The following is a 14,676-nucleotide window of genomic DNA, read 5'->3' as shown; positions in this document are numbered from 1 at the left end:
TTCTTGAATGGACGTGCGAACTATGAGTCTGATATTAAATTTTCGGTGTACGGTTCAGATTCTAGCAAAGAGTGGGTTCCCTTACATCGCTAAGGTTCCCGGTCATGTCGCCATGAGATATATTATATATTTCCTAATTATACATCATATTATCATGATTTAATCTGTTCCACAATATTCCGCCACGTCACTCGATCAGTTGCTGCTTGTCTGCAACCTCTCAGGTGCCCGATACTCGCCAGGTTCTGCTCCACTTGGTCCAGCCACCTGCCGGGTTGGAGGTGAAAACCAACTTGGTGGGGTTGTTGTCCGGCATCCTCACAACATGCCCCGCCCACCGTACCCTTCCAGCGTGAGCTACTTTCCGAATACTTGGCTCACCATAGAGTCGCGTAAGTTCGTGGTTCATCCTTCTCTTCCAAACGCCATCCTCCTGCACACCACCGAAGATCGTTCTCAGCACCCTTCTTTCGAAGACTTCGAGTGCTTGCAGATCCTCCTCGAGCATTGTCCACGTTTCGTGCCCGTAGAGAACCACCGGTCTAATCAGTGTGTTGTACATGGCGCATTTCGTGCGGTGGTGAAGCTTCCTGGATCTCAAAGTTTTGTGGAGCCGCTAGTAAGCACAACTTCCAGAGATAATACGCCTTCTGATCTCCCGGCTGGTGTTATTGTCCGCAGTCACCAATGAGCCTAGATAGATGAACTCGTCAATCACCTCGAACTCGTCGCCGTCGATCGTAATACTACTGCCCAAGCGTTCCCTATCGCGATCGGTTCCGCCAGCCAGCATGTACTTCGTCTTAGACACATTTATCTTCAGTCCTACTCGTGCTGCTTCGCGCTTCAGTCGGGTATACAGATCTGCTACCGTCTCCTTGTGTCTACACGAACTGTCCGGACCTCGTGAAAATCGTGCCCCGCATGTTGAACCCCGCTCTTCGCATTACACCTCCCAGCGCTATATTGAACAGCAGGCAGGACCACCCATCGCCTTGTCTTAGTCCCCTGCGTGTTTCAACCGGACCCGAGAGGCCGCCCGAAATTTTGACACAACACCGTGCACCATCCATCGTAGCCTTAATCAGTCTTGTCAGCTTCCCAGGGAAGCCGTGAGATGTGTTGTCTAATAAGTATGAGCGTATTTTCTTAATTTGGTCCAGCTGAAGGCATGGACCTAGGCTTGACCGATTCGTGATCGCGTACGCGAGGGCATTTTTGTAGGTTCCCGCTTGAGACCGCGTTTAAGAATGTATGAGTGTTAAGACGTTTACTATCACCGAGGTGTAATCATGGTTGCGAGATCGCGGGCGTGCGGGTGTGCGTGTGTGGTCGCGAAGAGCTCAAGCGTTTGTATGTTAACGTGTTTTTCGCGTGTGCTAGCGTGTATGTGACTTCGCGTGTATACACTCGATTCTGTGACCGTGTTACCATTCACATATTTGCGTGTGGTCCTGAACGATCGTGATACTAAATTTCTTTGTGCGGCTCAGATGCTAGAAGGGAGTGAGTTCTCTCGTATCAACTGTAGTTCTCGGTCATGTTGCCATGGAACGTGTTATCTGATGGATATGAGCGTCATCTTTGACTGAGCCAGCTGAAGGAGGGTGTAAAATGGCAGTATAAGAATTGAAAAGAAGAGATAAAAGACAATAAATGAGAGATGTAATTGATTAGACAGGTTCAAGAAACAGCTGAAGTTATGATCAATACATGACAAATATACATTAGTACTTCAAACACTACTAATACTTGAAAAGCCAACCACCACACATGGCACATCCGTTCTCAAATGTTATTGGTTAATTGTTGGTTGTCAGCTGGTAATGAGAGGAAAAGTATAGAACAGAAAGGCTCACATCAGCCCTCCTGGCCTCCTCGATACACCACTGTCGAGGCGTGTTGTAATCAACATCTTGAAGCGGGCTTTTATAAATCAAACCTTGAGTAGTCATAATGATTGGTGGATTATTAGCATGATAGCTAATTAACCTCTAGTAGTAGAACTTGATGCAAATATTGTTGTTATTGTTGTTATTTATCAGTGTGCAATCGGGCTGTCTCAACAACCTATTTCTGCAACCTATGTGCATTAACTGTACACCTGCCGTCTCTCCGTTGCACTTGACAGTGTGTGCAGTGCTTTATGGTCACACCTACGACCGCGCACCCGGCTTCCCATGAGCGTTTTGGCGGCTCAGAGGTGTCCTTCCATGTTGCTCAGGGATACATTGGTCCTATACACATCCATGCATACAGGCATACATACGGGCTTACATTCATACATACATACAAACTATTTAGCGCAAGTTTAGAGCGTGTGACGTCGTGTCATCTTGTCTGTCATCGTATGGAAAATCATCCTACCATCGCCTTGAGGTCAACGTCATATTGGCAAATTTCGCATTGAATCCGCTTCTGTCTCTTCCTAATCTCCTTTTTGTCTCCTAGGTCCGAAGCGGATCAATCGACTATTAATTGAAACGGTAAACATACTATCAGTATTATTAGTCCTTACTCGCGAATATTTTTCCTACAACTGTGATGCTTCTTCTCTATCTTATAACATAACTCGATTATCCCTGTTCTAGTCAATATACATATTCATTACATTATGGACCAGGCAAACCTTTAATTTTTCTTTTATTATTATCCTGAGTAGCTATACCAGTGAAGGTATTTTAGGATTTCGCAAAAAGAATCTGTGCCAATAAAGGCGTAAGCAATATTTATCCACATAAAGTTTGCTCGAAACGAATGTCCGCCTGGTTCGACTCGAATAGACCACATCGACCCGAAAGGGTCGCTTATCATTTCTGAGAGCCGGTGTGCTCGGTCGAGTTTAATAATCATAAGAACAAGTCCTGAATAATTAACTATCTCTTAGGTGCCAGTCCTGCACTTCTTTCCTGAACTAGCCTCATACTCACGATCAAAAGAGTCGACAACTAGTAGGATCCACCTGTCTCCCACCCAAGCGAATTGATCAACTTGCAAGTAGGAGCACATATCTACCAACCAGCCAAGAAGACTTCCGAATCAATGAGAATGGACCATGCCAGTCGAAGGCCACAGGCCCAGCGCCATCTCGTACAGTGTCACTGTCATTTCTCAGCCCACCCCCTGGCAGACGTTCATCCGCCCATCTAGACTCTGTCAAGATGAGAACCTACAAAGCCTAACTGTTCGTATGTGCTAGTCCGTATAGACTTTGGTTTGCTGAAACGAAACAAGAAAAGCAAAATAATTGTGATTAGTATCGTAGTTATAATAAATAAGTAAACGATTTCTCATCTGTTGTTTGTTCCCTTGTTCGTAGTCCTCGTTCCTGTTCCTGATCTGTTTGGGCCACTGGCTTTCCGTTTTCTTGGCCGTCACGCTCGAGCCGCACATATTGTAGCAAGAGAAACAAATGAAAAGACAAAAAAATGAAAATAAATGGACGTCTGCTATCTGCTTAAATTGAAGTTGTTTCTCAGTTTTGCATGACCCAGGGGGAACTTGGCCTTGATCCCAATGCTCTGTCGCAGATGTTACGTGATATTCGTTATGGAATATTCTTTGTTTGGGGGCCATTCATAAACAATGTTGTTCGTTTTTTATCCCTAATCCGCTGATACGTCTAAAATTCGTTTTTAGTTTTTATCTATTTACGTGACGCTCTTCCCCTATTGTCAATATTCGATATCATTTATGAATGGTCCCCTGGTGATATATTTATCGGTATTTAGAGCAGACAATCCAATGAAAAAAATAGGATTGACAGGATTTTAGTGCGCTCTTGGCGCCTTGTGTCACATCTTCAAGTTTGTTATACATACTAAGAATACCAAAGCATGTGATGTGATGACTGGAAGATTAGAGAAACAACTCCTCCCTTTCCCCCCTAGTAGTAGAACTTGGTGCAAATAGAAACTAAAAAGAGCGAAGGCGTCCTTATATTTAGATAACTCTATTGAATCTATTGTGGCTTGATAATGATTGATAATAGTGCAAATTTTTTATGAAAAATAGGTTTAGAAGTCAAAATATTTATTTTACCTGTAAGTTTGTAGAACATATTAAATTAATCAATTAAGGTTTTTAGCATGGAAAAGTCGAAAAACCGATTTTTCTGTCATATTTACAAAAATTAACAATTTCGCCTAAAAATGAGGTCTGATGCCTGTGGTATCTTAAACGAAATTATTTTAAACATAATATTCAACAATTTTGCCGAAGACATCCACCCTTTAAGGGACCATTCATAAATTACGTAACGCAAGAATTGCCCAAAATTGACTCCCCCTCCCCCCCATCTAACAAATTGTCACAAATTTCTTCATCCCCCCTCCCCTATTACGTAACAAAATCTTTGATTTTTTTTTTCTTCGGTGAAAACATGTTACGTGACGATCTAGCTTACTCCCCCTCCCCCTGTGTCACAACTTATCGATCCCCCACCCCCAGCGTTACGTAGTTTATGAATGGTCCCTAAAAAGCTTTCGAAAAATTAAAGGGTTGTGTACAGGACACGACCACGGTGACATTAAAAATGTAGCTTTTTTCAAGAGCGTGCAAATGTATTTTATCTATCACACATATCGACTCAAGTTCTTGCTCACTCGCCTGTTTTTTATGTTACAATTTGCTATATACCCTCCCCATTAAAACATAATTTATTGAAGGTCTTTTAACGGTAATCTATTAATTAATCAAGTATCTCACTAGGTGATTGGCATTATTTGGCTAATCCATCTAGTAAAAATAGGCTGTCTGTCCAGAAAATATATTTAAAAGAAAAGTTCCATATTTAGAACCGTGACGAGGAAGCCCACGCCCAGCAACGGAAATATACAGATTCTTCATGAAATATGAAATTTCATTTTCCATTTAAATTTTCAATAATGTATTAATGAACTTAAGTAAACAATCTTAAGTTTAAGTATTTCTTAATCGATTAGTGGTGAAAAAAATGAAATTATTTGATAAATTACATTGTTATGCAACGTTCGCACTACCAGTTAAAACGGGTTTTATGCTATCTTGGTGACATTTTCTCTTGTTGCTAATTATTAAAACGTGTTATAACTCTGTAGTGTAAACATTGTATTATTAAACCAATTCTGCAGCGTTTTATGTTATATAGGTGTTTTATGTGGTAATAGGACTGACATAATTATATCTTCAGTACAGCGGTTTGTTGCATAATTTCAAACAGATATATTTTAAAATTTAAATTAGTATACCTAACCGTTCAATTTGTTGTATACTTTAAAACGCAATTAGAACTGTGTTTTAACTACATAGGGCAGGACAGATACTCTGACTGGATAAACTGGGAAAACAATTTTAAGTCCAGTAACGATTAAGACATGGCTTGAATTTGAATCGAAAAAGAACACCCGCCTAAACTGCTGCTGGGACGGTAAGTTCTGTTTTAAAATTTTCCGTTGTGTACAGTACGAAACAAAAGTGTTTGAAATTAGAAAACAAAAAGTTCTGCTGGGAATGTGATTGTTTCCGATGCAATTGCACTCAGGTTTTTTTTACGCAGGGGATACAGGCCGTGCAAATGAAAACCGCCTAAATTTAAAAAAAAACGCGTAAATGAAAACCGCGGAAATTTCAAAATTCGCGTAAAAAATACCGCGTAATAAAACCTGAGTGTACTCCCCTATATAAAATACTACGCTGCTGAACAGTGCAATAACTACAGAAGCACGTTGTCAGATGCTTTACTGATAAAAAACATATAACCAAAATATGAAACATATGAAAACCAATAGGCTCTTTACCCTAGGCAGCTACAATGCGCCGTAAACATGGATTAACAAGTTACAACGCACACGCATGCATAAAAATAAATATATTTTATTCAAACGCAACACTCTTAAGCAGCACACACCGTATTGAATTAAATCCAAACCACCCCACCCACCCACTTTGCAAATCATTCTGTGACACCGTGTTGGTACCCGAAAAATCCGCACACGGCCACCGCTGCCGAAAATGCATAGCGTCTACCGCTTATTGTAGTGCCCACACGCTGCAGCCATGATCTTACCCGTTCGACATAAGAACAAAAACTGATTCAAACGGGTACGCGTCACCTCTATTTATAAACTAACCGTATATGGTTTAGTCACATAGGTGCGAGTGTGTGCAAATGCCAACGTTGCCGAAAATCGATAGCGCTTATTGCATCGCCCGGAGACGATGCTGTTCGTATGAGACAAGAGCAACAACTGATTTAAACGGACATGCGTCGCTTCTATTTATGACTTTTCGTCTTTCATTGAGTCACTAAGCTGCCCTCTTTTGACGGCTGTGTCTGAGAAATCTACCTCACGAATGGTAATTTTCCCGTTTTTCGTGAACTTTTTAATTTTACCAATTTCCAAAAGTCTACTTTTATTGGGGAGATATTAAATTATTACCAATATTTAAGTTAGGTGTTTCTGAATCGGTTGGTGTATGAATGATTAAAATCCATCTAGTAATATCGGTGTTATAAGCGTGCAAACCTTACATAGTTTCGTTACATGGGAGATAGTTTAGATTTTAGAATGACACCTAGCCCCAGATAGTGGAGTAAGACATTTTTAATGTCAAAAAAATTTGCTCGGGTACTCTACTTTAGTCTAACCAAAAAATATTCTATTTAAAAAGTTGTAGAATAATGTTGTGAACTGGCTCTAAAATGACATCTAAGGCCACAAATAGGTTTTGTCCCACCTTTTTTGGATTGGTACCACTGTGTGACGTATCTGTAAACATGTTCGTTCACCTTATTGTTATCTGGTACTTTTGCCTACTAGCTGATACTAGAGTAGATCTGATAAGGCAATCTATAAAGTTGTACTATTCTCGTGGATTTGGAGGGAAGGGAATCTGAAGTCTTCTTGCTCTGGGAAGCTGACCATGAGACCATGAGACGGCTGCTTGATACAGCAAAGAAAGGTAAGGTAAGTAAGATTGCATCTATGTATTGTTGTTCCTGTCAAGTTCAAAGATCTTTAAAATGTCATGGTATTTTTAAAACATGTAATCTACTTTATATACGGTAACCAGAGCAACAAATTTAGCAAAACAGAAAAGGTGACCAAAAATGCGACCTTTTCAATTGCATTTTTCCGATCTGATTCTGTCCAATGATATGCAATGACACTGTGTTACTGTCTCGTCTCCGTAAAAGAAGTTACAACGGAGATAATTAGGTTGTAAGCACTTACGTCCGTCGACGGTTACGTTGTAAACAATTACCGAATGCTGCAATGGATTGGCGCGTACTTTGGAAGATGTATGATGTAAATAAATGTTCGCTGTATTTTACATGAAACCAAACAGCAACATACATACACTGATGCACACTGAAAATAAATTCACTGACGTTATACGTAAGTGCATAGCAAATGTAATTTTTTATCAATTGGGTCAGTATGTGAAGAATAAGATTCTTCTTTTATTACATATAGCTCTAAATGTAGCAATATACATTGCCAACCATCGAAATCGTAGAATTATTTTGAATCGATTTTCTAAGAAAATTTCAACAACTTTTTGTTTAATACGGACAGACTTATTTGAAAATAGTTTTTGCCACAAGCATTTTTGACAGCTAACCCATCAGTGAACGTATAAGGGTCAATCTAATAAAAAAATATTTATCGTGCGATAAAATTACAAGAAAATTGATTTGATGACCCAATTCTTTTGTGAGCGTGTCCTGGTCTATGTCAACTATAAAAGAATTATCGATTCGGAATGAAGTGAGTGCAGTCGAACCCGTTCTGATACCATTCACGATCGTGGCGGGCTGAATGATCCGAAGTAAAATTAACAAATAGTGAACATTCGACATTCCATTCGAATGCCAGTTCAACACGCTAGAAACTGGTTTAGCAGCACTCTAAATTATATCGCGCAACTGCAAAACGATTGATACACTCGTCATAATTCAAACAACAAAAACACAACTTATTCACTCATCCGTCAATGATGGTGAATCAGAATAATCACTCCTCTTGGGGTGAAGGGAGGACGGACACCACTGGAAGCATAGCTCCTCTCCGGTAATTAGCACTTACCGTCCGTTTTTAATATGCCGTTTAACCATCACAAAACCACTCGAGCACTCGCCGACAAACAAAGCTTCAAACACAAAGAATCCAACTTAGGCTTGGCTTAAGCTATTAGCTAAGAAACCGAAAGCTCTTTGTTATTAATTCGTTTGCTTTAAACACTTGATCGCGCCACTTAGTTTCTGTTTATTGGTTCTCACTTTTACGCGATTTTTGCATTATCTTCCTTCCACCTACACACTTTCCGCTGAGCGATCCTCTGATGTGTTATTACGCACGCACCTATCAACAACTGATTATAACCCACTATCGGTCACGAATTATTGTTTATTTTTCTAAACACTACGCGATCCATCATTAACTGCTACAATGTATGCTACAACTGACCAAACGCATCCACCCGCCAACGAAACGAATTCCGGTAAAACAGAAGAAGCACTGCTGCTCGCCTACGTTACCGCGATGGCAATGATCGTCGATCGCGATCGCAATTCGCCGGTTTAGCAGCGTCGGTTGTGCTGTTTTTTCCGAATCCGACACTCGGAAATTTCTGCCTGTGTATCAATCAATTTTTTCGGCTGGATGTTGTTGGCTCGAATCAAAACTTGTCGAAAGTAAACAAAGTTCATTTCATATCGTCAACCTGGCGCCCAGGTGGTGAAATCAACGGAGTGCTGGAGCGTTGCCAGAAAAATTTTATTTCCAGATCAAATTGTACTAAACTTCCCAGTTTAACTCAGCCGAAATGCTGGCTGGTTCTAATTCGTATTCCGGCTCGGGTGACACAACCGATTCAAGTTAGAATGTTTAAGGGGTACCATTTCGATGCGGCTTAGCCGCATAACCGAGGCCTAGAGGGCGAGGTGGCCACCGACCCGCCGTCGGAAGCAAGCGAACCTGTGACCCACTCGTTTGCCCGGCTTACTCAAACATAGGGGCTATCCCTAGTTTAAGTCCGACTGAGCGGTAGCGAAGTCGGACAGCACGCACAAAAGCGATGTGGCGTAGCCACATTGGGTGCTGGACACAAAATAAAATTGGCAACGCTAGTAAAATGTAAACACAAATGAACACTCCGGATGAACCTATCGTCAATTGACATTTCGACGAGTTTTGATTCGAGCCAATAATATGGGCCCATTTTTTCGGCGAGTTCATTTGCCACCGACCGATGGCCGGCGCCGGCCACTTATGAACAAATGGTTGCACTCGCGTAAGCTTCGCGTAGGTAATCGGCGATTTCCATCTGTAAAAAAATGGTTTCGCGCAGAGAGACATCCCCGTTATGTCTATTGGAACTCCGTGAGGCATCTGCGGCGGAGTGTTTTTGGTTCGGTTTCAAATAATGAGTACATTACAAAATTGGAACTTTGCGTTGAAATATGTCCGATGAATTCGATTTCCCTCCGGTTGGAAATATTATCCTATTTATAAGATCATGCTCCACTAAATCTCTACCTAAAATGGCAAGCCAGTCCCATAATGATAATACAGTTATGATTCGTTGGTTAGACACTTTTTAATTGGTCATCCATTACTGTCCAATTTCGACATTGACAATCAACCCGATAATAATTAGAAATATGAACCGATGCATTTTACACTATTCAAATTTCCTTGGGTCAGCCTTTAACATCTCTCGATCTCTCTAACAAATGAATCACGACTGTACAATCATGTTTTTACTTAGTTCTCTTATGCGACAAATCATGCTTTACGTTTTGCAAACTTTTAAGATCTCGAACATTTTCGTGGAACTTTCTTGCCCATTTTAGAATTGTATACATTTCCGGCTTAAGATATACTACTGAAACTATCCACTCGTAACTCAATTCTAACTATGATTAACCTCCTCAAGCATTCATACTCACATTCTTTGCGAATTCACCAAATCCTGAAACGACGAATTCGAGTTCTGCTGTTGCAGCGGAAACCTTCGACCGAACTGATAGGCCTGTTGTGCCGGATGACTCTGGTGGTTAATCCTAGGTGGTAGACTAGCAAACTCACTTCCGTCGTTGGTAGCTGTCGCGAAATTACCGCCACCGAAGCGGTACTGTTGTTGCAGGAATTGCTGCTGCTGTTGCTGAATAAAGCCCGGAACCGATGACTGTTGCTGTTGGTACTGCTGTGGCTGCTGCTGCTGCTGGTGAGTTGGCGAGAAAAGTCCCGATGGTGACGAGGACGTGTTCGGGCCGTCAAGGTAGTTCTGTAAATAAATTTAAGAATGCCTATATTGTTTTGGGTTTTCGGGTGAATGATGACATAAGTCGGACGGTCACAAATGGGCAGAGCTGGTAAGTGGGCGAATTCTGCTGAGTGATGCACGCTGAATGTGTGCGATTATTGCCAGTTAGCTTATTATTTCTTGAGCGTTTTTTCAAAACGTCATATCTGCAATGAGTTACTCTCTGTTTATACTTTCTCTTTCGATTTTTACGGCGTCACTATAACACTTTTCACTTATTTTACAGTACAGATCGAAAGACGGTGGTTTTAACTAGCATATAATGCAAAGAGCTGAGGGATAAATGTTAAAGTGACCGAATTATTAACAGAAGAGAAAGTAAACAAAGAGAGTAACTCATTGCAGATATGACGTTTTGAAAAAACGCTCAAGATTTATCTGTCTCATTTGCATTCCATCAGTGGTTGAACTCCAGCTTGCTCGGATATGAAAAAGAGGACATCAAAATGCTTCATTTGTGATGTGAATAAGTGATACTGAAAACTGAAGATTTTGCTAATGCTTTGGAACTACATCGCTCTTACCTAAAAATATTGCAGACTTTTGAACAGAACGTGAAGTTTCCGGCAAACCCGGACAAGAAGAGGTTGTTGGATTTGCGGATCATTATTAAAGGCAAATATATAAAAGAAAGAGTTGTGCTCATGACACGAAAACGGTGCATTAGATATGTAACATTTTTTGTTGAGAATACAATATATGAAAATATTCCTCTATTTTTCTAACGCAAGTTATCAAAACACGAGGAAAGACACGTCAATTTTTCTTAGTTGGTACAAATTTTTCAGATTGACCTGAACAATTTTTTTAGCAGTAACAGTAAAACGATGTACCATAGAAAGGTAGCCTATCACATTCGAGCGAAAGTCATTTACCCGAATGACGTTCGCCCGAAAACTATTTACCAGAATGGACCATTCACCCGAATGTCATTAACCCGAAAATTACTTGATTGGCGGGCTTAGGTAGGTGGTAGCTCAATTGACTTTCCATTGACCCATTTCGTATAAAGAGCACGTCATGTTCCGAGGCCAACAATCAGCCCGACCTTAATGTAATGTTCACATTAGTTGGACTTAAACATTAAAATTAGACTTTCGATTCCTTATTCATATTTCCTGTATTCTCCGTCTAGTAAAGAAAGGTAAAAGAGAAGAAAATTAACCGTGCCTCCCCAACCGCGGTCGTCTCTTTGAGTCATAACGTATGCGGAATGAAATTTCGACAACGCTTCCAGCATTAAAACAAAAATGCAACCCTGCGTAAGACACCGTACTAAACGTCATACAGCACAAATTCGTTAGTTGGGTCACGACTGCGCCGCAACTAGCGAATCGTATCCGTTAATTGGGGCAACTGACAGCTGGCAAAAATTAATTTGCGGTTCACGAAAGTTGGCTGTTTCTTCTCAGTTTAATGATGAATTTTGTAACAAAGAATGTCCTTAATGTTCTTTTTGCCATTAATTACATCTTTCACATAAAACAGGAAATGGATACGCCGTTGAAAAAAATCGATGAAGCGCACGTACACTAAGTTGCCACTAGCTAAAAAGTCATTTGACAATGTGATTGAATACATCAGAGATAACCTCCAAGAAGTTAGCAACCAACATCTCTGCGCCACAAACTAATTGATACTAAATGGAAGAAGCGCAATATCTAACACATTTATTTCATAAAAAATTAAAGGGTTGTGTACAGGACACGACCACGGTGACATTAAAAATATAGCTTTTTTATCTATCACACATATCGACACACGTTCTTGTTCACTCGCCTGTTTTCATATGTTACAATTTGCTATATACCCTCCCCATTAAAACATAATTTATTGAAGGTCTTTTAACGGTAATCTATTAATTAATCAAGTATCTCACTAGGTGATTGGCATTATTTGGCTGATCCATCTAGTAAAAATAGGCTGGTCTGTCCAGAAAATATATTCAAAAGAAAAGTTCCATATTGAGAGCTGTGATGAGGAAACCCACGCCCGCCAACGGAAATATACAGATTCTCCATGAAATATGAAATTTCATTTTCCATTTAAATTTTCAATAATGTATTAATGAACTTAAGTAAACAATCTTAAGTTTAAGTATTTCTTAATCGATTAGTGGTGGAAAAAAATGAAATTATTTGATAAATTACATTGTTATGCAACGTTCGCACTACCAGTTAAAACGGGTTTTATGCTATCTTGGTGACACTTTTCTTGTTGCTAATTATTAAAACGTGTTATAACTCTGTAGTGTAAACATTGTATTATTAAACCAATTCTGCAGCGTTTTATGTTATATAGGTGTTTTATGTGGTAATAGGACTGACATAATTATATCTTCAGTACAGTACAGTTTGTTTCATAATTTAAAACAGATTTATTTTAAAATTTAAATTAGTATACCCAACCGTATTTGTTGTATACCTTAAAACGCAATTAGAACTGTGTTTTAAATACATAGGGTAGGACAGATATTCTGACTGGTTAAACTGGGAAAACAATTTTAAGTCCAGTAACGCTTAAGACATGGCTTGAATTTGAATCGAAAAAGAACACCCGCTTCAACTGCTGCTGGGACGGTAAGTTCTGTTTTAAAATTTTCCGTTGTGCGCAGTACGAAACAAAAGTGTTTGAAATTAGAAAACAAAAAGCTCTGCTGGGAATGTGATTGTTTCCGATGCAATTACACTCAGATTTTTCACGCAGGGGATACAGGCCGTGTAAATGAAAACCGCGTAAATTTAAAAAAAAACGCGTTGATGAAAACCGCGTAAAAACCTGAGTGTACTCTCCTATATAAAATACTACGCTGCTGAACAGTGCAATAACTACAGAAGCACGTTGCCAGATGCCTTACTGATAAAAAACATATAACCGAAATATGAAACATGAAAACCAATTGGCTCTTTACCCTGCGCAGCTACAAAGCGCCGTAAACATGGATTAACAAGTTACAACGCACACGCATGCATAAAAATAAATATATTTCTCGAGTACTTTTTCAAATGGACGTAAGTAACATTGAGAGCCTCTCTTTGTTTACTTTCTCTTTCGTTTATTACGACGTCATTACAACACTTTGTACTAATATTCCAGTACATATCGAAAGCCGACGGTTTTTACTACAATATTATGCAAAGAGTAGAGTAGTAAATGTTGAAATGGCCGAGTAATGAACAGAAGAGAAAGACCTCAAAGAGAATCTCTCATTGTTACTTACGTCCATTTGAAAAAGTACTCGAGATTTTTTTCAAACGCAACACTCTTAAGCAGCACACACCGTATTGAATTAAATCCAAACCACCCCGCCCACCCACTTTGCAAATCATTCTGTGACACCATGCTGGTACCCGACAAATCCGCACACGGCCACCGCTGCCGAAAATGCATAGCGTCTACCGCTTATTGTAGTGCCCAGACGCTGCAGCCATGCACCCGTTCGACATAAGAACAAAAACTGATTCAAACGGGTACGCGTCACCTCTATTTATAAACTAACGGTATATGGTTTAGTCACTTAGGTGCGAGTGTGTGCAAATGCCAACGTTAACGAAAATCGATAGCGCTTATTGCATCGCCCGGAGACGATGTTGTTCGTATGAGACAAGAGCAACAACTGATTTAAACGGACATGCGTCGCTTCTATTTATGACTTTTCGTCTTTCATTGAGTCACTAAGCTGCCCTCTTTTGACGGCTGTGTCTGAGAAATCTGCCTCACGAATGGTAATTTTCCCGTTTTTCGTGAACTTTTTAATTTTACCAATTTCCAAAAGTCTACTTTTATTGGGAAGATATTAAATTATTACCAATATTTAAGTTAGGTGTTTCTGAATCGGTTGGTGTATGAATGATTAAAATCCATCTAGTAATATCGGAGTTATAAGCGTGCAAACCTTACATAGTTTCGTTACATGGGAGATAGTTTAGATTTTAGAATGACACCTAGCCCCAGATAGTGGAGTAAGACATTTTTAATGTCAAAAAAGATTCCGGAATATGAATTCAAAAAATAAAATTCCATTGGATTTCAAAGTATGTTTTTTCTAGATCTCCACAGAAATCAACTAATGAGCCCCTTGAAATCGATGACTTTCAAATGTCAATCACTTTTTGACTTTCAGTTTTGACATAAGAGTGTCTTTTAGTTGGGGCATGCCCCAACTAACGAACACCCCAACTAGCGAACCCCCAACTAACGAATTTGTGCTGTACTCTCGGCACACTTATTTTAAACATCCAGTGTTAATTTCGACCCGCTAAGAGATACTATGTGAATAAAATGGCAGCGAACGACCAATCCACAGTGGTCCGAATTCACAATTTAGGAAAACAAAAATGTTTGTGGCTAAAATTTATGTTTTAG

At 39.8% G+C, this 14,676-nt stretch overlaps 1 protein-coding gene across 10 annotated transcripts in view; it reads right to left on the bottom strand.

Moving 5' to 3' along the window:
- Nucleotides 1-14,676, bottom strand: part of LOC131683722 (rho GTPase-activating protein gacU) — a 267,647-nt gene that overhangs the window by 238,888 nt on the left and 14,083 nt on the right. For all 10 annotated transcript variants that reach the window (XR_009304559.1, XM_058965972.1, XM_058965989.1 and 7 more), the window contains one exon: nt 9,935-10,272. Coding sequence is in view for 9 of the 10 variants with exons in the window: in XM_058965972.1 (XP_058821955.1) it covers nt 9,935-10,272 (338 nt within the window). In the remaining variant the exon portion in view is untranslated. The remainder of the gene's footprint in view (nt 1-9,934; nt 10,273-14,676) is intronic.

The sequence above is a fragment of the Topomyia yanbarensis genome, chromosome 1 (genome assembly GCF_030247195.1).
Source record: "Topomyia yanbarensis strain Yona2022 chromosome 1, ASM3024719v1, whole genome shotgun sequence".
NCBI classification, from domain to species: Eukaryota; Metazoa; Arthropoda; class Insecta; order Diptera; family Culicidae; genus Topomyia; species Topomyia yanbarensis.
This window is presented reverse-complemented; position numbering and strand designations above follow the sequence as displayed.